The 26,348-nt window shown below is 45.6% G+C and overlaps 1 protein-coding gene across 1 annotated transcript; it reads left to right on the forward strand.

Annotated features, from left to right (window-relative positions):
- The first annotated feature begins 17,189 nt into the window (after positions 1-17,189).
- On the forward strand, positions 17,190-25,056 carry LOC123120955 (extensin-like). The gene is made up of 4 exons (XM_044540908.1): positions 17,190-17,268; positions 20,193-20,703; positions 21,996-22,236; positions 23,229-25,056. The coding sequence occupies exons 1-4, from the start codon at positions 17,190-17,192 to the stop codon at positions 23,250-23,252; spliced, it is 855 nt and encodes a 284-aa protein (XP_044396843.1). The 3' UTR covers positions 23,253-25,056.
- Positions 25,057-26,348: the final 1,292 nt, after the last annotated feature.

Here is a 26,348-nt window from a genome sequence, read left to right on the forward strand (position 1 = left end):
TTTGTGTCTCTCTATATGATGTATTTCTATTATCTCTTCAAAGGGATCAAGGAGAAATATGATGGACCGAGATGGAGGTTCCTCGGGAGCGGGGAGAAAAATAAGAGAAAATGCCACTTGGTTGTTGGCTTGTGGTAGACTTAGAGCTAGGTTTCTCTAGAGGGGGGCAAAAACAAGACAAAATACCACTTGGTCTCTTGGCATGTGGTTTGCCTTCCTAAAGATCGGGTGGTTTAGGGAATTAGGGTTGCTTGATCTGGAATTAATAAATGCTGCCATTTTTCATCCAAGTGTTCGTGGAAGTTGTTTAATGAACTTAGCCTTTTTCATGATATGATTAGAGAAAAATATCTTGGGGGGGGGGGCTCGGGGAAAGGTACAACATAGAGAGGGAGATTCTCACTTTTGGTAGCGGATGCTGAAAGTAAATGATCTCTTTCTTTCCTGTTGTAGATTATGAGTCGGTAATGGTGAGAAGACAAGGTTTTGAGAAGACACATGGTTATGCAATGATACACTATATCAAGTTTTCCCAAGACTATACCTAATTTCCGACATCATATTACTGTTAGTGCCACTCTTGATAGTAACCTTTCTACCTTGACTTTTTTGAGAACCTTGGTAGGGGAGAAAGCGGGGCTTTGGACCAAGCTGCAACTAATGTGTGTTTATTTTCAACCTTAGTGATATATAACATATAATGTCTTGGTTACTTACTAGTTCTGGGAATTTCAGCATTAAATCCTTTTATGCTGCAATGCAAACTAGTGGTGTGGTGCCTTATAAATTTCTCCCGAGAGTGGAAAATCCACTTAGAGGCAAACTTTCATCTAGTTGGTGATTAAAAAAAGCATCCTGACTAGAGATGTCTTACTCAAGAGGGGAGGTTGTTGTGAACCAGACTATTTATTTTCGCGTGAAGCATGGGTCCATTAATCATCTTTTTTCCGAATGTCCCCTTGCAAGATATATTTGGAATGTGATTAGTTACCCTTTGGGGATTGAATGCCACTTTCCATAAGATGAAACATGCTTTAGGTGGTTAAAAACATTGGCGACAAGAAAAAATATATATACTATTGGGCTTGTAGTTGTGTTGTGGAGCATCTCGAAAGCTCACAATATGGCCTTGAAAGATCGTGGATGTCGCCTAGAGGGGGGTGAATAGGCGCTTTAAAATAATTACGGTTTAGGCTTGAACAAATGCGGAATAAACCTAGCGGTTAATTTGTCAAGCACAAAACCTACAACAACTAGGCTCACCTATGTGCACCAACAACTTATGCTAAGCAAGATAAACAACTAGGTGATAGCAAGATACATGACAAGAAACAATATGGCTATCACAAAGTAAAGTGCATAAGTAAAGGGCTCGGGTAAGAGATAACCGAGGCACGCGCAGACGACGATGTATCCCGAAGTTCACACCCTTGCGGATGATAATCTCCGTTTGAAGCGGTGTGGAGGCACAATGCTCCCCAAGAAGCCACTAGGGCCACCGTAATCTCCTCACGCCCTCGCACAATGCAAGATGCCGTGATTCCACTAAGGGACCCTTGAGGGCGGTCACCGAACCCGTAAAAACGGCAACCCTTGGGGGCGGTCACCGAACCCGTACACTTTGGCAACCCTTGGGGGCGGTCACCGGAACCCGTCAAATTGCTCGGGGCGATCTCCACAACCTAATTGAAGACCCCGACGCTTGCCCAGAGCTTTACACCACAATGATTGAGCTCCGAACACCACCAACCGTCTAGGGCGCCCAAGCACCCAAGAGGAACAAGTTCAAGGGTACCAAGCACCCAAGAGTAATAAGCTTCTCAACTTGTAACTTCCACGTATCACCGTCGAGAACTCAAACCGATGCACCAAATGCAATGGCAAGGGCACACGGAGTGCCCAAGTCCTTCTCTCTCAAATCCCACCGAAGCAACTAATGCTAGGGATGAAAATGAGAGGAAGAACAAGAAGGAGAACACCAAGAACTCCAAGATCTAGATCCAAGGGGTTCCCCTCACATAGAAGAGAAAGTGATTGGTGGAAATGTGGATCTAGATCTCCTCTCTCTTTTCCCTCAAAAACTAGCAAGAATCCATGGAGGGATTGAGAGTTAGCAAGCTCGAAGAAGGTCAACAATGGGGGGAGAACACGAGCTCAAAGGATCAAGTAGAATGGGGAAGAAGACCCCCTTATATAGTGGGGGGAACAATCCAACCGTTACCCCCACTTCAGCCCCGCAGAGAGCAGTACTACCGCTTGGCCAGTGGTACTACCGCTTGCCCCTATAAGCGGTACTACCGCTCCCCCTCGCGGTACTGCCGCTGGGCCCAGAGAGGTACTACCGCGGTGGCAGGGCGGTACTACCGCATACGAGCGGTACAACGGCCCCCACTGCCGTGGCTAGTACCGTAAAACCCGACACGAAAAAGACCCCTCGAATCGAGGCGGTACTAGCACGAGACCGCAGCGGTACTACGGCTGGGGGCTACCAGCGGTACTACCGCTCTGGAGCGGTACTACCGCTCTAGAGCGGTACTACCGCTTGTAGCACCCAAGCGGTACTACCGCTCCGGCCCGCGGTACTACCGCTAGGAAACCAAAACTGCCATAACTTCTGCATATGAGCTCCGAATTGAGCAAACTCAAGCTTGTTGGATAGAGGAAGACGAGTAGCATCAAAACAGCCCTGACCGAGAAGAACCGGCATAATCTCCAACATCGAAAACATCATAGAAGATGCGAATGAACTCCGTTTTCGATGAACTCGAGCTTGTCATCAAGATGACCATAAGCTCCAAAACTCACAAAGAGAAGAACCAAACAAGAACCAATAAAGATGATGCAAGGATGCAATGGTTTGAGCTCTCTATGAACAATACGATCAAGCTACTCATCGAGAGCCCCCCTTGATAGTACGGCAATCAATCCTATAACCCGGTCTCCCAACTACCATCATGAGACCGGTAAAATAGAAAACCTATCAAGAGCAAACCTTTGCCTTGCACATGGTCCACTTGAGCTAGATGATGACGATCTTGACTCCCTCAAGTTGGACCACCTTTCTTGGTTGCGTTGGCTCGATGAAGACTAGTTGATTGCTCCCCCATGCTCCACTATGGGTGAGCCACTCTTCCGCACATCTTCACAAGTCCATTGTCACCACAATGGACGGCAAGCTTCAAGCATTTCATCTCTTCATGATGCTTCACTTGAACTTGCACACCGCAACATCTTCACAAGTCCATTGTCACCACAATGGACGACAAGCTTCAAGCATTTGATCTCTTCATGATGCTTCACTTGAACTTGCACACCGCAACCTAACCCCACAAAGAACTCTCACGAAGATCATGGGTTAGTACACAAAGCGTAATTGACAATGCTCACCACACCATGGGATCGCTTGATCCCTCTCGGTACATCTTCTACGCTTTGTGAGTTGATCAAGTTGATTCACTCTTGACTTAGTCTTGATCAACCATGAATCTTTTCAACTCTCTTCATTTGGATGATGTCTTGAAGATATACATGAATGATCACACAATCTTCTTCTCCAAGACATGCTTGCAATAAGCTCAACTCTCACATGACCAATCTTTGGATAATTCCTTAATAACACCTTGGTCACCACATAAACTCTTTGAAACCAACACATGAACTTCAAGAAATGCCTATGGACAAATCCTTCAAATATAACTCAAGGCAACCATTAGTCCATAGAGATTGTCATCAATTACCAAAACCAAACATGGGGGCACCGCATGTTCTTTCAGGCCTGCTTCGAGTAAAAATGGCCAACTGAGCCTATCGATGTTCTTTACAAGGTTTCCTTTTGTATTAACACATTGAGTGACTTGCATGTGGGGGAGGACATAAGACCGGGACTACGGAGCTGTGCAAAGCTTATGGATCAAGTCGCAGATGAGCTATTTTGTGCAAGATGTGTTGGGGATCGTAGCAGAATTTTAAAATTTCCTACGCATCACCAAGATCCATCTATGGAGTATACTAGCAATGAGGGGAAAGGAGTGCATCTACATACCCTTGTAGATCGCGAGCGGAAGCGTTCCAATGAACGGGGTTGATGGAGTCGTACTCGCCGTGATCCAAATCACCGATGACCGAGTGCCGAACGGACGGCACCTCCGCGTTCAACACACGTACGGAGCAGCGACGTCTCCTCCTTCTTGATCCAGCAAGGGGGAAGGAGAGGTTGATTGAGATCCAACAGCACGACGGCGTGGTGGTGGAAGTAGCGGGATCCCGCCAGGGCTTCGCCAAGCGCAAGCGGGAGGGAGAGGTGTTGCAGGGGGAGAGGGAGGCGCCAGGGGCTGTGGTATTGCTGCCCTCCCTCCCCCACTATATATAGGCCCCCTGGAGGGGGGCGCCGGCCCTGGAACCCATCTACAAGGGGGGCGGTGGCCAAGGGGGAAGGGGGGTGGCTTCCCCCCCAAGCCAAGTGGGGCGCCCCCCACCCCTAGGGTTTCCAACCCTAGGCGCAGGGGGAGGCCCAAGGGGGGCGCCCCAGCCCACTAAGGGTTGGTTCCCTTCCCACTTCAGCCCATGGGGCCCTCCGGGATAGGTGGCCCACCCGGTGGACCCCCGGGACCCTTCTGGTGGTCCCAGTACAATACCGATAACCCCCGAAACTTTCCCGGTGGCCGAAACTGGACTTCCTATATATAATTCTGCACCTCCAGACCATTCCGGAACTCCTCGTGACGTCCGGGATCTCATCCGGGACTCCGAACAACTTTCGGGTTTCCGCATACTCATATCTCTACAACCCTAGCGTCACCGAACCTTCAGTGTGTAGACCCTACGGGTTCGGGAGACATGCAGACATGACCGAGACGCCTCTGCGGTCAATAACCAACAGCGGGATCTGGATACCCATGTTGGCTCCCACATGTTCCACGATGATCTCATCGGATGAACCACGATGTCGAGGATTCAATCAATCCCGTATACAATTCCCTTTGTCAATCGGTACGTTACTTGCCCGAGATTCGATCGTCGGTATCCCAATACCTTGTCCAATCTCGTTACCGGCAAGTCACTTTACTCGTACCGTAATGCATGATCCCGTGACTAACTCCTTAGTCACATTGAGCTCATTATGATGATGCATTACCGAGTGGGCCCAGAGATACCTCTCCGTCATACGGAGTGACAAATCCCAGTCTCGATCCGTGCCAACTCAACAGACACTTTCGGAGATACCCGTAGTGTACCTTTATAGTCACCCAGTTACGTTGTGACGTTTGGCACACCCAAAGCACTCCTACGGTATCCGGGAGTTGCACGATCTCATGGTCTAAGGAAATGATACTTGACATTGGAAAAGCTCTAGCAAACGAACTACACGATCTTTTGTGCTATGCTTAGGATTGGGTCTTGTCCATCACATCATTCTCCTAATGATGTGATCCCGTTATCAATGACATCCAATATCCATAGTCAGGAAACCATGACTATCTGTTGATCAACGAGCTAGTCAACTAGAGGCTTACTAGGGACACGTTGTGGGCTATGTATTCACACGTGTATTACGATTTCCGGATAACACAATTATAGCATGAACAATAGACAATTATCATGAACAAAGAAATATAATAATAACCATTTATTATTGCCTCTAGGGCATATTTCCAACAAGATGAAGCTAGACATCATGGATCTCTAGACTGACTTGAGAAGATGGGGCCTGAGTAGAACTGGAATCTGCTTAGAAATGGTGACGCCTAGCTTCTATTGTTGTTTCAGTGTAGTTTGTTTTTGCGCAGGCTATCGTATGTGTTTCGGGGACGAGTGTGCTTATGAATGTGGACAATTAGCTTCAAGTTTTCATCGTCTTCTTGCTTAACCTCTTCTGCTTCATCTGTTTTACTATGGTTTAGTTGGCTAGCTAATTGGTTAGCGTGCTATGGTTGTAATGAACTTGTGGTTTCTTATATGAAATTGGGAGAGAAAGTCTCTTTTATTAAATAAAACTCTTATATGTATCAACTAAAAATATGGGAAAAACTTTCCCTCAATTGGCTAATATTTCTAACACTCTGGCCGCCTCCCATGGATGATGTGTGTCCTCGGTGTTGGGTAACGTAGCAGAAATTCAAAATTTTCTACGCATCACCAAGATCAATCTATGGAGTAATCTAGCAACGAGGGGAAGGAGAGTGCATCTACTTACCATTGTAGATCGCGATGCGGAAGCGTTGCAAGAACGCGGATGAGGGAGTCGTACTCGTAGCGATTCAGATCGCGGTTGATTCCGATCTAAGCACCGAAGAACGGTGCCTCCGCGTTCAACACACGTGCAGCCCGGTGACGTCTCCCACGCCTTGATCCAGCAAGGAGAGAGGGAGAGGTTGGGGAAGACTCCATCCAGCAGCAACACGACGGCGTGGTGGTGATGGAGGAGCGTGGCAATCCCGCAGGGCTTCGCCAAGCACCGCGGGAGAGGAGGAGGAGGGAGAGGGGTAGGGCTGCGCCGAAAGAGAGATGTTCTCATGTCTTGGGAAGCCCCAAACCTCAACTATATATAGGGGAGGGGGAGGGCTGCGCCCCCATCTAGGGTTTCCCCCCCAAGGGGTGCGGCCAGCCCTAGATGGGGCTTGGGGGGCGGCCAAAGGGGGGAGGAGTGCCTCCCAAGTCAAGTGGAGGCCCTCCCCCTTAGGGTTTCCCCTCTCCCATGCGCATGGGCCTTGGGGGGGCTAGTGCCCCTGGCCCATTAAGGCTAGGGCGCCCCCTTACAGCCCATGCTACTGTATTGGACGTGGTGGAACATTTTCCGGACCTCCGGACCCCTCCGGAATCCTCCGGAATCTTCTGGAAGCTTCCCGGTACAATACCGAAAAAACCCGAACTTTTCCCGGAACCCGAACAACAACTTTCCATATATAAATCTTTACCTCCGGACCATTCCGGAACTCCTCGTGACGTCCGGGATCTCATCCGGGACTCCGAACAACATTCGGTAACCACGTACATGCTTTCCCTATAACCCTAGCGTCATCGAACCTTAAGCGTGTAGACCCTACGGGTTCGGGAACCATGCAGACATGACCGAGACGTTCTCCGGTCAATAACCAACAGCGGGATCTGGATACCCATGTTGGCTCCCACATGTTCCACGATGATCTCATCGGATGAACCACGATGTCGGGGATTCAATCAATCCCGTATGCAATTCCCTTTGTCCATCGGTATGTTACTTGCCCGAGATTCGATCGTCGGTATCCTGATACCTTGTTCAATCTCGTTACCGGCAAGTCTCTTTACTCGTTCCGTAACACATCATCCCATGATCAACTCCTTGGTCACATTGTGCACATTATGATGATGTCCTACCGAGTGGGCCCAGAGATACCTCTCCGTTTACACGGAGTGACAAATCCCAGTCTCGATTCGTGCCAACCCAACAGACACTTTCGGAGATACCTGTAGTGCACCTTTATAGTCACCCAGTTACGTTGTGACGTTTGGTACACCCAAAGCATTCCTACGGTATCCGGGAGTTGCACAATCTCATGGTCTAAGGAAATGATACTTGACATTAGAAAAGCTCTTAGCAAATGAACTACACGATCTTGTGCTAGGCTTAAGATTGGGTCTCGTCCATCACATCATTCTCCTAATGATGTGATCCCGTTATCAACAACATCCAATGTCCATGGTCAGGAAACTGTAACCATCTATTGATCAACGAGCTAGTCTCCTAGAGGCTTACTAGGGACATGGTGTTGTCTATGTATCCACACATGTATCTGAGTTTCCTATCAATACAATTCTAGCATGGATAATAAACGATTATCATGAACAGGGAAATATAATAATAACCTATTTATTATTGCCTCTAGGGCATATTTCCAACAGTCTCCCACTTGCACTAGAGTCAATAATCTCGTCCACATCACCATGTGATTAACATTCATAGGTCACATCACCATGTGACCAACATCCAAAGAGTTTACTAGAGTCAACAATCTAGTTCACATCTCTATGTGATTAACACTCAATGAGTTCTGGTTTGATCATGTTATGCTTGTGAGAGAGGTTATTAGTCAACGGGTCTGAACCTTTCAGATCCGTGTGTGCTTTACGAATATCTATGTCATCTTGTGGATGCTACCACGCGCTATTTGGAGCCATTTCAAATAATTGCTCTACTATACGAATCCGGTTTACTACTCAGAGTCATCCGGATTAGTGTCAAAGTTCACATCGACGTAACCCTTTACGACGAACTCCTTTTCACCTCCATAATCGAGAAAATTCCTTAGTCCACTAGATACTAAGGACAAGCCCGACCGCTGTCATGTGATCCTTTCCCGGATCACTATTGTACCCCTTGACCAACTCACGGCAAGGCACACTTCATGTGCGGTACACAGCATAGCATACTATAGAGCCTACGTCTAAAGCATAGGGGACGACCTTCGTCCTTTCTCTCTCTTCTGCTGTGGTCAGGTCTTGAGTCTTACTCAATACTTACACCTTGTAACACAGCCAAGAACTCCTTCTTTGCTGATCTATTTTGAACTCTTTCAAAATCATGTCAAGGTGTGCGTTCTTTGAAAGTATCATCAGGCGTCTTGATCTATCTCTATAGATCTTGATGCCCAATATGTAAGCAGTTTTATCCAGGTCTTCCTTTGAAAAAACTCCTTTCAAACAACCCTTTACGCTTTCCAGAAATTTTACATCATTTCGGATCAACAATATGTCATTCACATATACTTATCAGAAATGTTGTAGCGCTCCCACTCACTTTATTGTAAATACAAGTTTCTAACAAACTTTGTATAAACCCAAAAACTTTGATCACTCCATCAAAGCATCTATTCTGACTCCGAGATGCTTGCTCTAGTCCATGGAAGGATCGCTGGAGCTAGCATACCTTTTAGCATCCTTAGGATCGACAAAACCTTTCTGATTGTATCACATACAACCTTTCCTTACGAAAACTGGTAAGGAAACTTGTTTTGACATCCATCTGCCAGATTTCATAAATGCAGCTAATGCTAACATGATTCCGACGGACTTAAGCATTGCTACGGATGAGAAAATCTCATTGTAGTCAACTCCTTGAACTTGTGGAAATACTCTTTGCCACAAGCCGAGCTTCATAGACGGTAACATTACCGTCCACGCCCGTCTTCTTCTCAAAGATCCATTTATCTCGGATTTCATGGCTTCTAACCATTTGTCGGAATATGGGCCCACCATCGCTTCTCCATAGCTCGCAGGTTCAGTATTGTCCAACAACATGATATCTCAGACAGGATCACGTACCACTCTGAAGTAGCACGCATCCTCGTCGTCCTACAAGGTTTGGTGGTGACTTGATCCGAAGTTTCATGATCACTATCATAAGCTTCCACTTCAATTGGTATAGGTGCCACAGGAACAACTTCCTGTGCCCTGCTACACACTAGTTGAAGTGACGGTTCAATAACCTTATCAAGTCTCCACCATCCTCCCACTCAATTCTTTCGAGAGAAACTTTTCCTCGAGAAAGGACTCGTTTCTAGAAGCAATTACTTTTGCTTCCAGATCTGAAATAGCAGGTATACCCAACTGTTTTGGGTATTCTTATGAAGATGTATTTATCCGCTTTGGGTTCGAGCTTATCAGCCTGAAACTTTTTCACATAAGCTTCGCAGCCCCAAACTTTTAAGAAACGACAACTTAGGTTTCTCTAAACGGTGTCGTCTCAACGGAATTGTGTGGTGCCCTATTTAAAGTGAATGCGGTTGTCTCTAATGCCTAACCCATAAACGATAGTGGTAATTCGATAAGAAACATCATGGTATGCACCATATCCAATAGGGTGCAGTTATGATGTTCGGACACACCATCACACTATGGTGTTCCAGGCGGTATTAATTGTGAAACACTTTCCACAATGTCTTAATTGTGTGCCAAACTCGTAACTCAGATACTCATCTCTATGATCATATCACAGACATCTTATCCTCTTGTCACGACGATCTTCAACTTCACTCTGAAATTGCTTGAACCTTTCAATAATTCAGACTTGTGTTCCATCAAGTAAATACACTCAGCATCTACTCAAATCATCTGTGAAGTTAGAACTTAACGATATCCACTGCATGCCTCAGCACTCATTGGACTGCATACATCAAAATGTATTACTTCCAATAAGTTGCTCTCTTGTTCTATCTTACTGAAAACGAGGACTTTCAGTCATTTTGCCCATGTGGTATGATTTGCATGTCTCAAGTGATTCGAAATCAAGTGAGTCCAAACGATCCATCTGCATGGAGTTTCTTCATGCATATATACCAATAGACATGGTTCGCATGTCTCAATCTTTTCAAAAACGACTGAGTCCAAAGATCCATCTACATGGAGCTTCTTCATGCGTTCTATACCAATATGACTCAAACTGCAGTGCCACAAGTATGTGGTACTATCATTACTATTTTATATCTTTTGGCACGAACATGTGTATCACTACAATCGAGATTCATTTTAGGTGCAAGACCATTGAAGGTATTATTCAAATAAACAGAGTAACCATTATTCTCCTTAAATGAATAACCGTATTGCGATAAACATAATCCAATCACGCTCAACGCAAACACCAAATCTCGATGGTAGAGGGAGCATGCGATGCTTGATCACATCAACCTTGGAAACATTTCCAACACATATCGTCATCTCACCTTTAGCTAGTCTCCGTTTATTCCGCAGCTTTTATTTCGAGTTACTAACACTTAGCAACCGAACCGGTATCTAATACCCTGGTGCTGCTAGGAGTACTAGTAAAGTACACATTCATATAACGTATATCCAATATACTTCTGTCGACCTTGCCTGCCTTCTCATCTACCAAGTATCTAGGGTAGTATTGCTTCAGTGACCGTTCCCCTCATTACAGAAGCACTTAGTCTCGGGTTTGGGTTCAACCTTGGGATTCTTCACTAGAGCAGCAAACGACTTGCTGTTTCATGAAGTATCCCTTTTGCCCTTGCCCTTCTTAAACTAGTGGTTTTACTAACCATCAACAATTGATGCTCCTTCTTGATTTCTACTCTCGCGGTGTCAAACATCGCGAATAGCTCAAGGATCATCATAACTATCCCTGATATGTTATAGTTCATCACGAAGCTCTACTAGCTTGGTGGCAGTGACTATGGAGAACTATCACTATCTCATCTGGGAGATTAACTCCCACTCGATTCAAGCGATTGTGGTACTCAGACAATCTGAGCACATGCTCAACGATTGAGTTTTTCTCCCTTAGTTTGCAGGCTTAAGAAACTTGTCAGAGGTCTCATACCTCTTGACGTGGGCACTAGTCTGAAATCCCAATTTCAGTCTTCGGAACATCTCATATGTTCTGCGACGTTTCAAAAACGTCTTTGGTGCCACAATTCTAAACCGTTAGCATTACGCACTGAACTATCACGTAGTCATCAAAACGTGTATGTCAGATGTTTCGCAACATCTACAGACGACGCTGAGGTTCAGCACACCGAGCGGTGCATTAAGGACATAAGCCTTCTGTGCAGCAATGAGGACAATCCTCAGTTTACGGACCCAGTCCGCGTAATTGCTACTATAAACTTTCAACTAAATTTTCTCTCGGATCATATCTTAAACAGTAGAACTAAAGTGTAAGCTATGACATAATTTGCAAAGACCTTTTGACTATGTTCATGATAATGAAGTTCATCTGATTATGAACTCCCACTCAGATAGACATCCCTCTAGTCATCTAAGTGATACATGATCCGAGTCAAACTAGGCCATGTCCGATCATCACGTGAGACGGACTAGTCATCATCGGTGAACATCTCCATGTTGATCGTATCTGCTATACGACTCATGTTCGACCTTTCGGTCTCTTGTGTTCCGAGGCCATGTCTGTACATGCTAGGCTCGTCAAGTCAACCTAAGTGTTTTGCATGTGTTCCGAGGCCATGTCTGTACATGCTAGGCTCGTCAACAACCGTTGTATTCGAACGTTAGAATCTATCACACCCGATCATCACGTGGTGCTTCGAAATAACGAACCTTCGCAACGGTGCACAGTTAGGGGGAACACTTCTCTTGAAATTTTAGTGAGGGATCATCTTACTTACTACCGTCGTTCTAAGCAAATAAGATGCATAACATGATAAACATCACATGCAATCAAATAGTGACATGATATGGCCAATATCATTTTGCTCCTTTGATCTCCACCTTCGGGGCACCATGATCATCTTTGTCACCGGCATGACACCATGATCTCCATCATCATGATCTCCATCATTGTGTCTTCATGAAGTTGTCACGCCAACGATTACTTCTACTTCTATGGCTAACGCGCTTAGCAATAAAGTAAAGTAATTTACATGGCGTTATTCAATGACACGCAGGTCATACAAAAAATAAAGACAACTCCTATGGCTCCTGCCGGTTGTCATACTCATCGACATGCAAGTCGTGATTCCTATTACAAGAATATGATCAATCTCATACATCACATGTATCATTCATCACATCTTCTGGCCATATCACATCACATAGCACATGCTGCAAAAACAAGTTAGACGTCCTCTAATTGTTGTTGCAAGTTTTTACGTGGCTTGTATAGGTTTCTAGCAAGAACGTTTCTTACCTACGTAAAACCACAACGTGATATGCCAATTTCTATTTACCCTTCATAAGGACCCTTTTCATCGAATCCGTTCCGACTAAAGTGGGAGAGACAGACACCCGCTAGCCACCTTATGCAACTAGTGCATGTCAGTCGGTGGAACCTGTCTCACGTAAGCGTACGTGTAAGGTCGGTCCGGGCCGCTTCATCCCACAATGCCGCCGAAACAAGATAAGACTAGTAGCGGCAAGAAGAATTGACAACATCGACGCCCACAACTACTTTGTGTTCTACTCATGCATAGAAACTACGCATAGACCTAGCTCATGATGCCACTGTTGGGTAACGTAGCAGAAATTCAAAATTTTCTACGCATCACCAAGATCAATCTATGGAGTAATCTAGCAACGAGGGGAAGGAGAGTGCATCTACATACCATTGTAGATCGCAATGCGGAAGCGTTGCAAGAACGCGGATGAGGGAGTCGTACTCGTAGCGATTCAGATCACGGTTGATTCCGATCTAAGCACCGAAGAACGGTGCCTCCGCGTTCAACACATGTGCAGCCCGGTGACGTCTCCCACGCCTTGATCCAGCAAGGAGAGAGGGAGAGGTTGGGGAAGACTCCATCCAGCAGCAACACGACGGCGTGGTGGTGATGGAGGAGCGTGGCAATCCCGCAGGGCTTCGCCAAGCACCGCGGGAGAGGAGGAGGAGGGAGAGGGGTAGGGCTGCGCCGAAAGAGAGATGTTCTCATGTCTTGGGAAGCCCCAAACCTCAACTATATATAGGGGAGGGGGAGGGCTGCGCCCCCATCTAGGGTTTCCCCCCCAAGGGGTGCGGCCAGCCCTAGATGGGGCTTGGGGGGCGGCCAAAGGGGGGAGGAGTGCCTCCCAAGTCAAGTGGAGGCCCTCCCCCTTAGGGTTTCCCCTCTCCCATGCGCATGGGCCTTGGGGGGGCTGGTGCCCTTGGCCCATTAAGGCTAGGGCGCCCCCTTACAGCCCATGCTACTGTATTGGACGTGGTGGAACATTTTCCGGACCTCCGGACCCCTCCGGAACCCTCCAGAATCTTCTGGAAGCTTCCCGGTACAATACCGAAAAAACCCGAACTTTTCCCGGAACCCGAACAACAACTTTCCATATATAAATCTTTACCTCTGGACCATTCCGGAACTCCTCGTGACGTCCGGGATCTCATCCGGGACTCCGAACAACATTCGGTAACCACGTACATGCTTTCCCTATAACCCTAGCGTCATCGAACCTTAAGCGTGTAGACCCTACGGGTTCGGGAACCATGCAGACATGACCGAGACGTTCTCCGGTAAATAACCAACAGCGGGATCTGGATACCCATGTTGGCTCCCACATGTTCCACGATGATCTCATCGGATGAACCACGATGTCGGGGATTCAATCAATCCCGTATGCAATTCCCTTTGTCCATCGGTATGTTACTTGCTCGAGATTCGATCGTCGGTATCCCGATACCTTGTTCAATCTCGTTACCGGCAAGTCTCTTTACTCGTTCTGTAACACATCATCCCGTGATCAACTCCTTGGTCACATTGTGCACATTATGATGATGTCCTACCGAGTGGGCCCAGAGATACCTCTCCGTTTACACGGAGTGACAAATCCGAGTCTCGATTCGTGCCAACCCAACAGACACTTTCGGAGATACCTGTAGTGCACCTTTATAGTCACCCAGTTACGTTGTGACGTTTGGTACACCCAAAGCATTCCTACGGTATCCGGGAGTTGCACAATCTCATGGTCTAAGGAAATGATACTTGACATTAGAAAAGCTCTTAGCAAATGAACTACACGATCTTGTGCTAGGCTTAAGATTGGGTCTCGTCCATCACATCATTCTCCTAATGATGTGATCCCGTTATCAACAACATCCAATGTCCATGGTCAGGAAACCGTAACCATCTATTGATCAACGAGCTAGTCTCCTAGAGGCTTACTAGGGACATGGTGTTGTCTATGTATCCACACATGTATCTGAGTTTCCTATCAATACAATTCTAGCATGGATAATAAACGATTATCATGAACAGGGAAATATAATAATAACCTATTTATTATTGCCTCTAGGGCATATTTCCAACACTCGGTGGGGCCCGTCCACCACTTCTCCCTGCTGCCTTATCTTCTCCCCGATGACTCCCATCCACATCTCTCCCCCTTCATCACTAAGCTCCCCTCATTCCCCAGACGTCCAGCTCCTTCTAGCAGGCCACACCCTAGGATGGAGAGTGCTTGTTCAGGTAACGGCCAAGCAACAACACGTAGCAGCAGGCAAGCATGCTTGCTACAGGAAAAGTCGCGCAGCGTACGAGCAACAGTGGCCAGCTGAAAAGATGGTTGATGGCTCAATATTTTTTCACTTTCACATGGGTATTTGTGAAGGGTTTTTGTTGGTTCTTGCCTTAACGACAATCCTTCGAAAACGAAGAAACCTTGTTTACTTACTTGATGTGTAGGTACAAACACTTCGGGAAAGAAAGCAATCAACACCCTAGTCATTGAAGAAATTTGGAGCGACCCTCCCTTTTTGAGCAAACCTTCGTGGACCAAAGAAGAAGATAGTGTCTGGTATGAGCATGGACGCTCGTACCAGCGGTCATACCTTGCCGCCACCTCTTGATCTATACAAACAACTTTTGTGAAGGGACACATGAGAGGAGGGCTAAGAAGAAAGAAAGGAATCCAAAGAGGAGAAAACTTCACCACACGAAGAAGGGAGAAGGTATCCGAGAGAGAAGAACATCATTCAACTCAGTTTCGGTCTTCTCTGATCTTTACCCCCTTTCATTCATAGAAACCACCACATTTGAGAGAGTAACTCCAATTTGTAAGACCGGGCTTTGCAGCTCTATTCGCACTTGTTCAGAGATTGAGATCGGATCAATCATCCATACTATTGTAATTCTTTGCTCTCCATTTAACCTTCGCGTTTATTGGTTGTTCCACTCCCATGCGTGAGTAGTTTTCCATGGGTGTGGGAGATGTAGGTGACTAGTGAGATTCATTTGCGCCCATTCGATATGTGTTTTTTGTGATACTATTTCTATGATTGATTATTAAGTTGTTCATTTGTTGTGAGCGCAATTTGAGCTTTCTAATTTAAGAGCAAGGCAACATGATATGAAGACCTACATAGGTAACACATATTGTTTAGTGGGTCCGTGACCGCAAGGTGACATGTGTTGGTATCTACGAGGAGCGAAGACAATATGAGGATAACAGAAATCCACGACACTTGAAGCGTTGGTCCAGTCTCACGACCTTAATTGTTGAAACGCCCATGCACATCAGCATATGACAACGTTGATGCAAGACAATAGAGGAGAACAATCCCTGCATGGAGAAGTTCAACTACTCAAAGGTGGACTGTCTACTGAACACATAATCGATGAAGTAGAATCACATGAAAAATAATTGGTATTACCGTTGCACTAGCACACATGATATGCTGCAACCAAACCAAAAGTTTATTTACAGTGTTGTACTTGTGTTTATTTTTATGTTCTTTACTTTCTTGTGTTTACAACCCTATTTCAACCCACCTCCTGGTATGTTTTTGTTTTCGGAATAATACCAATCCCGGTAGGTATTCAGATAGTTAATTTGCACAAGATATGTGATAACTTGTGTGTGACAGAAACGATAAGATTAATACTCTCCTGTGTTTCTCGTTGGAAACGATATCTAATTGGATACTTACACGAATTTTGCTAACGGTCATCGGTGTCTTCCGTGCAATCAACGGGCAATGATGGCCAACGCGCAGGTTAGGATGACACCAGCCACCATGCAAGTTAGGGTGACACCGCCACGACGGCGGCTAGGAAGGCTAGCGTCCCGACCCAAGTAATTTTATGCTAGTGGGCCACGGCTCCGCTTGTCGCTGGGCACTCGGCTAATTCGAGAGCCGAGATGTATATTTTTTTACAACAAGGGTCTTCTTGCAATGGCGACCTCGAGCCAGAGATGCTTTTGCAATAAAGGTCCCGTTGCAATTGCAACAAAGGTCTTGTTGCACTGAAGATCTTGACGGACTGAAGATGCTTTTGCAGCAAGGGTCATGTTCTAGTAGTGGAGACAAAGACGGTTTTGCAACAAGAGAACCAGATGACCAGGCCCGGCCCTGATGGGGGGCAGGGGGGGCGGCCGCCCCGGGCCCCCCAACTCCAGGGGGCCCCTCCTGTTATGTTGTTGTACGCTGGTGGCTCATAGCTTCTGCCGGAAAGAAATTAGCCCAAATAATAAGGAAAGACGTAGCAGGACAAGCAAGTACAACATACGCAGGCAATCACGTCGTCCAATCAGTACGATCATGATTCGTGAGGCATGAGATCGCGTCCCTAATTCACTACCCTATTTGCCTCTCTATTCCCACGTCCTGAATTCCCGATCACAAGTCGCAGGCCGCCGGCAGATAGTATTCTCCGGTAGATGGATCCAGCCACACAGAACTCACATGCATATCGCCAGGCCATGGCAATTGACAGCGCCGAGCGCCTCCGGCCGGTATCCACTTTCCAGGCCATGGGCGTGCGATGTGGACTGTATGCGGGAACAAGTACATGGACAAGTGCCTCATTGCTGAGCGTCTAATCAAGGACGCCGATGCGATTGGTATGAGCTATATCATCTTACTATTACCTATTCCCCAATCCTTGTATGTAGGTTGCTAATTAATTAATTTACCTCCGTATACATATATGATGCATATCTTGCATGGTTAAATGGTTTGGCGACATTATGCATCTACAAGAAACTGTTGTATAAAATTGATGTCGACCCTATCATAAGTGAATTTGTGTCGAGAATTATTTTAAGAGACTCAAACTTATTTATCTATTTATTTTCCTTTGACTTTGCTCGGTAGTTTTGATGTTTTCTAGGATCAGTGAATGTCTATCGTTTGGAGTTTTCGTTTGTGAACATGTATGTCCTCGATAGCAGTGGCGGAGCATGAACCAAATACTAGGTGGGGCCAAATGAGTTTATAACATAGAAAATGCTAGGGTGATTAGAGACGCCGGAAGATTAGTATAGCGATTAGCATAAAAATAAGCATATTTGACAAAATTTAATCTACCAAGGGGGGCCAGCGCCCGGAATTGTCCCCGCTACGCTCCGCCACTGCTCGATAGAAGAATGAGTCAGCCCGTGTCATGTGTTCCCGGAGGCAAGCGGGTGTTAGTATGACACTTTTAAGTTATAATACCTAAAAAATATTAGATGCAAAAATTAAAATTGGGTTATGTTATGACCCTTATATTAGGGCCCCCTGAATTTTAGTTTCGCCCTGGGCCCCCAAAACTTCAGGACTGGCCCTGCAGATGACATATGATGGGCATCACACGATATCAGATCGGACGGCTCGGGACCGACAAAGATCAATCGACCGATGCACAGCACGTCCAAAAAATATCTTTATGTATACCCTACGATTCCCGCAAACAAAACAGAATACGAAGAGAAGACGTATAGCGTGTATATACGGAGATATAGGAAGAGTACTGGTGCACCTTTGCGTCGACTCTTCTTCAGGTAAATCAGCAGAATCGCCGAAGGAAAGCAACGTCACGGCATGAGATGAGACCCGATTTGCATGTGGAAAATCAGCGGAAGAAAAGATGACTAGCACTACTCCGTTGCCGCACGGTTGCCCCCGTTTTAGCATTTTAGTCCGTCGACTTGATTTGCTGATTTCTTCGGAGTCGTTCTCGTTCAGTCACCACGGGGGACAACCTCCTTTGTCGCCTCGCACACCCGTAGCTGTCAGTCAGTCGATGAATGATTTGATGCGCCCATCGCATCGTGGCGTGCGTGGAACGACCGATCCGCACGCTGCACGGTCCAAGTCTCCGGGGTGTCGAGCCAGCGAGTCGAGTCGAGTCATCGGCGGCTAGTCCAAGAATGCCGACAGGCGAGCTGGGATAAACCAATGCCGCGTCGCCGTCGCCAGTTCGGATTACCTTGAGGTGCGCGCCACACATCGCAAGGCGACACTGCTCGAGACATCGGCCAGCGACTCCTATCTTGTACAAGTTGTAGTACTCCGAGGAGTAGTAGCTCTGGTAATGTAGCCGCCTGGAATTTCCAAGGCGACTCGTCAGCCCCGTTCTGATCCTTCGTGTTTTAAAAGTAATGAGATGAGTAAACTTCTCGCGTTCGATGGGGTCGACGATAGTCGATAAGCTAATCCAGCCACGTAGAGGTGTCGCGGACCAGTCCAGTAGATACGTGCGTGCCCACGTGTACGCATCAGCAAGTACTCCTGACTCGTGCGAACCAACCTGTAGTTGGATGGTTAGAGGGACAGTGGTATCTCCAACCCACTAGGGTTCAAGTCCTGATGCTCGCATTATTCCTGGATTATTTCAGGATTTTCAGCGATGCGCTTTCAGTGGGAGGAGACGTTCCCGTCGACGACGAGGCGCCTACGGTGACTTCGTAAATTTCAAGATGACATGCCGGCTCAGTCTTTCGGAGGTGCTCATAGGGGTAGAGTGTACGTGTGTGCGTTCATAGGGGTGAGTGTATGCGCGTATGTATAAGCGCTTGCGTCTGTATTGATGTAAAAAAAGGTACTCCTGACTCGTGTCCTCTTGCGATGTGTGCGCACGGATGGAGTGAATTGCAGAAATCATCGACATTAGAGTTTAGGGTTGTAGGAAACATGAGTTTATTATTTTGTGTCAAAAACCACTAATTTTGTGTTCATTTATTTATTGCTGAAAACACTGGTTGACGACTTTGGCCCTTTAATGATGATTATGACCAATTGGTCTCGCAGAAGTTGACATGTGCAATGGTTTGTGGTAGACGACATTAGGCGGGTCTTTTTGCCAAAATGAAGAAAAATAAATCATTCCTTGATAGAAACTACTCAATCCCATAAGGTTATGCAACCATAGCCTTCAATGCCGATGGCTTGTGCAATTCACTCGCACGGTGCACTACCGATCGATCGATCGAAGCATGGAGGTTAGTGATCGATTAATCAATTACGTTCGTCAGTGTCGCTACCACTGATCACGACGGACGAACAGTACGTCTAGCAAGCTACTCTACTCCCATCATTCTGAATGTCGTTGATCCTCCGCCATGGACAGTGATTTCGCGTAATCATATGCATACGGAGCAGATGCTACATCGACGTCTATTTATACGACATGGTCCCTTAGCATCATCACACGTGCGAGCCTGTCCACGGCCTACACCTCGTTCCAGAGCGCATTCTAGAATTGATCAGCGCAGTGGTTGGTCCGCTTCAGTGTTATGTTGTGTTGTGTCGATCAGGCATGCATCCAGAAATAAGTATCTAGGGAGAACATGAGTGTTTTCAGAGCTCAGTGACTCTCGGCCGTCGGATCGATTGTTTAATGCGTTGTGGACCGTTCGATCTCGCTCCTGGTCGATATCAGCCGTTGGATCAAAAAAGTTACTGCTACAATGAATAGTTACCATCTCGTTCATGCCACCGCCTGCAATTACAGTGCCCGCCGAGGGTATTTGCATCATTTCGCACGTAGGCGTATAAAAGGCAGGAGCTCCCCGTGGAGATAACCTAGCTGCCGCCTCCTCGTGCACTCCCGCACTCGCGCCCGCTCCTCCCGCACGCGCGCCGCACCCTCACCTCTCTCTCCCCCTCCAAACCCTACCCCGCCGGTCGCCGCCACCGCTGTTGCTCGCCCTTGCCTCCCGCGCGGCGCCGTCTCCTGGCGTCCTCGCTCGCGTACTCTGCCGCATCTCCCGCGCCAGCAGATCGACGCAGCCGGGCCCGTCCACCGCCTCTCCCCGCCGCCCAGCTCGTCCCCGGCCTCCGCCCAGGTTAGACCTCGTCCTACAGCTAGCCCTCACCTCTCTCTCCCCCTCCAAACCCTACCCCGCCGGCCGTCGTCGCCACCGCTGCTGCTCGCCCTTGCCTCCCACGCGCCGCCGTCTCCCGGTCGTCCTCGCTCGCGTACTCTGCCGCATCTCCCGCGCCAGCAGATCGACGCAGCCGGGCCCGTCCACCGCGTCTCCCTGCCGCCCAGCTCGTCCCCGGCCTCCGCCCAGGTTAGACCTTGTCCTACAGCTCGCCGCCCGACTACCTTCCGGATAAGCTCAGCTCGGAGGAAGTGACCCATAGATTGGTCTCCTATAGACAGGAGGCCCTGGGCGGGCGCCTGGCTGGGATTTGCCTCGTTTGATTCCCAGTAGTGCGGTAGCGTTTGTGCCGAAGCAATGCTCTGGTTAGCTTGCTGCTAATTGCTCTTTCTGACAAACAAAAGTGTGCAATTTGTGACAACCAATGATTTCTAATTGTAGTTAGGGTATCCGGTTTCAAATTCGAATTGTTGGATGATTAGGGATGTTCGAATTACTCCAAATAGAAGAATGATAGGAAGGGGTGGGGCTAACCCCTATTTTGGTAAAGGAAGGAGTGCCTGGAGCGTTGGAATATTTTAAATTGATAAGCACCTATGCTTCCTATAATGTAGACTCCAGGAATTTTGCGTCTCTCTGAGACTAGACTTCTTGTTTCCGTAAGATTAGAGCATACAGAGAGTTCATTGGCACACAGATTGCTGAATTTGAATACCATCATTGTAATCAACTTTATGTAGAAAATTTAACCGTCCCTGTTATGTTACCCTACAACACCCTCATTGTTGTCATGTTACCTTGCAAAGTCCTCTCATTTTAGTCCCAACGTCTCTTCATAGTGATTTAACTAACAGATATTTGAGCTGGGCTTTTTACTATACTTCTGGTAGCTGATTCTCTTCATCAATTTTCATCAGGTCTGTACTCTAAAGGTTACTTTCATTTGCGTTGAAAGCTATGTGGGTCATTTGTCACGGCCACAGATGCGGCCCCGGAGCTGTCGGGTTCACCGTGACACATGTGGAGGCGTGAGTAGCCGACATCTACTGCGTCCTCTTCGACGCCGCACCCAACGCCAAGTCTGTCATGTAAGGGGCCCTCATGCACGCTCCATATCAGTACTTCCCTTTAGCTACTAGCCTGTTGTTTGCGTGTTTGGGAGTGGCGGGTTCGGGTGTGAGAGATGGGCTTCAGGGTTTGGTGGTTCATGCGGAGATCAGATAGTTTGCTTGGCTCTTGCTCGAAACCCGAAGCTCACTGGTAAATCCACCTATTTAGCAGATGGGGGTAGGAATTGCTTGATTGTGGTACCAAAATGTTTGCTCATAGAAGCTTAGTGCTGTCAATTAGGTGTCGTATATCAGTGTGACTTCTAATTTTCAATGAGTGTGCCTTCTAATTTTCACAAGCACTGGCTTGAGGCTATGATGTTCTCCACCTGCCTATACCGAGCTTTGATCATGTTTTCTCTTCTGCTGCAGGCTAGAGCTGTGGTGCAATCAGCATGTCGAGTATTTGACGAAAGGGCTCGATGCCGAGTATTGCTTCTCCAATGTAAAATTAACTCGAGTGTCGTCCCTGGTTATTATTTTGCTTGACATTTTTCATTCCAGTCGACCTTGGTTATTATGCTATTGGATGGTTCATGGACTCGCGTTGCTGGATGAAACGCTTGGCGATGACCTCGAGAACGATATTGTAGACTTCTTTTCTCGATGCCAGGTTTGTTGATCTGTTACGATATAATTGTATGGATATGTTGTTGCGGTTTTCTGTTAAATTTTGATAACACTTATGCTTAAAGATATATATGTTGAAAACTTTACAAGCAGACTATTTAAGGCTTTGTTTCAAACTTCCGCTCTTCTTTGCTGATACGAGAGAACCACTTTGCCAAACTGCTTAAGGTGGTGGGGCTACATGAATAAATTAGCTCAATCCACGTGTAGTTTTGTATATATACATACTATAGATTATAGAAACTAATAAATAAGTTGCTGAGACAATATGCTCTGGTTGCACGACACAGTAAATCTCAAATCTGATAAATTATATGGCACTCATGCTTTAGTTGAACAACATTGCTTCATACAAGGATGACAAGAAAATAACCCTTATTTTACTTTGTGCTATGGTTAGGTTGTCTCTTAAAAGTTTTGCAGCAACATGATATTTTTTACAAAAAAATACAGGTAGGATTGGTCATACCTAATTAAAGCACTAAAGATACCCATTTACAGATACAGCAATTTCTGAATATTACCCATTTGTACATGACTATGGGTGTTGTCGTGTTCCCTACTTTGAGTTATTTTCATTATGGTATAAATGTTTATTAGTATATTGTTGCTTATTTATGTTCTTTTAATGTGCTCCTGCATCTTTGATCTGTCTCACTTTACATCTTTAGTTAAGGTCCCATCGAAATTGAAAAGCATGGTAGTTGTCTAAATTGTGCTTCGTTGTATTCTTTACGAGCCAAGCAGGAAACCCAAGGGATACATGTGTAGTTAATATCATCTTATGGTTTTGTGGCTGAATATAATTAGTTGCCATCATACTTAATATTCTCTTTTGCCCAATATGGTATGTAAGGAAGATTCTCTGTAGTATGTGTTTGAATGTGTGAACTATTGATTCAGTGATGTAAGGCTACCCCATATGTACTTATCATGTATTCAGTTATGTAAAGCTATACCGTATTTTTTCTACAGGATAGGTTCAAGCCAAGTAGCTAACATCCCCTTCTACCCAAGGTCAAGCATTCAGCGGCGACATCAGAGGAGACATCGTCACACGGAAGTTTGGTACCTCGAGCCATACTTATCACTTGTTTCTTTCTTTTCTCTTGCCACTGAGTGCAATCCCTCTTTTCCCATGCAGCCCCTTCTCTGGACAAGCAAAAGCTCTGGCCGCCATGGATGCCAATGAGATTCTCGACCAAGGTTCACCTGGGCCTGCATCCTCCAAAAACAAGATGCATCCACCTATCAAGGTTAGCCGGAAGTTACCAACTTGCTTTGTAAAAGTCTTGGGATTTTTAAAGTTTGTAGGAACCCTTTTTGAATAGACGGACATTTTAGATATTTGCTTGCAAGACCAAAAGAAAATATGTTGACAAATGAACCTGCTTATGCAGAATGCTTTTGAGGATATTCATACAAAATTCTTTGTCAGTGTGCTTGCTTGACTGGGTTAATAAGAAGAATCATGCAACAGTCAAGAAAATGAACTATTGCCCATGTACAGATCAAGTGATTTTAGTCTCCCTTTCGGGAGAAGCCTAAGCCGAAAATAACTGGCCTTGAGTACTTTTCATTCGTATGCATTCCATACTCAGGGAATAAGTCTTGCGTATGTGTGTGTATACTGGAATTGTAACTCACTGTAGTAATTCATAATTAGTTCCATCTTTTACTTTGATACTGCAAAAATAGGGAGGAAATATTGTGTGAGTCAGTATCTCAAAGATAAACAAGGGGAAGATTTTAATATGCGGTGTCTCAGGCTGTTGATTTTTTAGGCTTATTTCGGCCATAGATTTATCCTGTTCATACGCTTAAATAAAATAGTTAAAGTTCATGTCTATGATTTGTATGAAAAATATGGGATGTGCTTTCGAATCTGCAATATTTTCATCCTATAGGGTTTACTTCTTTCAGCTCTTGGTTGTATGCCTGAATAGAATAACCGAAGTTCGAATTTATGTGTGGTAACAAACTAAATATGAGAAGCATTTGTCATGTTCTAAGAAATAGTATATTGTAAACGATCGGGTGAATTTTGCACTTCCATTTCTAGGTGTGTTGTTTCAGGATTTTGGAGCTTCCTGTCTATATTTCCGGATGCCTTTTGTGGTTTCAAATAGTGGTGCTTCTCAAGTTGTTTTGTTTGCAGGTCTGGCAATATTCATTTGCGCCTAGCTCCTAACATACATGGATCAATCATTTTATTATTTTGTCATCTCATGTACTTTCACATGATGTTAGAGTTCATTGTCTGAATTGTTATTTAGGTGATAGCTTTGTGAAAATAATAATAGTTAGAAGCTCAGAATCGTGAGAGATCGATGGTATTTCCAAACTGGAATGGCAATGCTAAGTCTAAATTTTACATTCAAGTGGAAATCATGTTGGTATTTGGTGCATGACAAGGTGCAAATTTCCTAACTTTTGCAAGATGGTCTGCTTGGTTTGTGCTGATCTGCTTAAGTCTTTGTTCAACGATTAGATACGAAATCTACTCGCCAGGAGGAGCATGAATAGTACATCGATAGAGGAAGTAGGAGTTCTCCGAAATGATCATCTACAAGCACAGTACATATTTGTTGATTGCTAGCACTATCTATGTTTCCATAGCATTGTTTCCAACTGCTGTAACACCTATTTTTACAATATAAGGTATGAACTACCTGGCTTTATTTTGAACTTATGTACTGATGTAGAATGATGGCTCCTGTTTTTTACTTGCTGGTATGAACTGTTTCGTTGTATTTTGTAAAGCTCAAGAATTTACTTATGATGCTAACTAACATTGCTACAACATTTGTATAGACTACCTCTAATAATTATCCTTTCCTTGCCGTTTGGCATTTTTTTTGTACAATTGCTCATTATCTTATCAATGTTGAAGCTACATATATTAGAAACACTTATTAATTACATTGCGTTGGATGCAAGCTGTTGTTCTGCTTGCTGGTACCTCTTTTGAAATACCAGGTGTTTGATCAGCACCTAAGGCAGATAGCTAGCGCACTTCCTATTAGCTATAAACTTCTCTATTTTCTTCTTCACTTTATTATTATCATGTATGAACACATATGCTAAATCTGGATTCATGTACCTGTTTGATCAAAACGTTGGGACCGGCACCCTCGCGCCAAGGCGCGGTCCTGATCTAGTACTGATGACTTACTGAGGGAATAACTGAACCTACACGCTGCGCATTTGGAAGGGAGAGCATGATAACCCAAAAGCACATAGCACACTCCCCAAATTAGACGAGCAACCGAGCACCCAGATTAGACGGGCACAAGCCAATAAAACACTCTAATTCGTCCACGTAAATGTGAGTACAATTGCTGCACAACGCAAGCATATCTTTGACTTGAGACGAAGAAAAACCTGGAAACGACTTCCTCAAAGATGTCATTTTGTTCAGAATGAACACCCCAAAGGGTTCTTCTAAACTTCAAACACTGAAAGTTACTCACTCAACAACACCTTATGCATAGTTTCATTCTGTGAAAAAGGTGATAGAGTACAGGGAAAGTTTGATCACAACACCATAAGTCTTCCCAGAACCTGATACTCTTTCCACCATGCACCTCTCTTCTAGTACAAAATATAATAGAACTGAAACTGACATTTTTCTTGGCAACATGGGTCAAGGTTTGCTTCTCAAGGATTTTTTTTTCTTTTTTTCTTGAGAGGATCTTGCGAAGCCCACTGCTCATTTCCTGATTTCCAAACCCACTTCCCTAAAAGGGCCATATATGTTCATAAATTCAAGATTTAGAACACCCAAATCCCCCATGTTATTAGGGAGACAGCCTGTTTCCCAATTTTTAACAAGGTGGCACTTTTTATGATCAGCGCCCTCCTGCCAAACTAGTCTCTTCCTGAAGGCAAATAATCACACCCTTTCAGCACACCATTAGAAAACCCCCCATGTCCTTAAGCTTCAGTTGATCGATCTGACCCTGTGCGGTTACGTGCCCGGCCCGGCCGCGCGCAGAGGCTACTTGCAATTAAGTGTGGCACCTACGGGCACGTACAACTGGCCTCGTTAGTTCGGTTCGGCCGTGCCGTTACGTACTGTGGTATGATGATTGT

Source organism: Triticum aestivum, chromosome 5D (assembly GCF_018294505.1).
Source record: "Triticum aestivum cultivar Chinese Spring chromosome 5D, IWGSC CS RefSeq v2.1, whole genome shotgun sequence".
Classification (NCBI taxonomy): Eukaryota; Viridiplantae; Streptophyta; class Magnoliopsida; order Poales; family Poaceae; genus Triticum; species Triticum aestivum.

Excerpts from the sequence above, each read along its gene's own strand:
- LOC123120955 (XM_044540908.1), top strand. The coding sequence starts at position 17,190 with ATGTGGACTGTATGCGGGAACAAGTACATGGACAAGTGCCTCATTGCT. Across the intron at positions 17,269-20,192 it reads CAAGGACGCCGATGCGATTG|GAGCTCCCCGTGGAGATAAC; the intron begins GTATGAGCTATA and ends TATAAAAGGCAG. Across the intron at positions 20,704-21,995 it reads CGTCCCCGGCCTCCGCCCAG|GCTAGAGCTGTGGTGCAATC; the intron begins GTTAGACCTTGT and ends CTTCTGCTGCAG.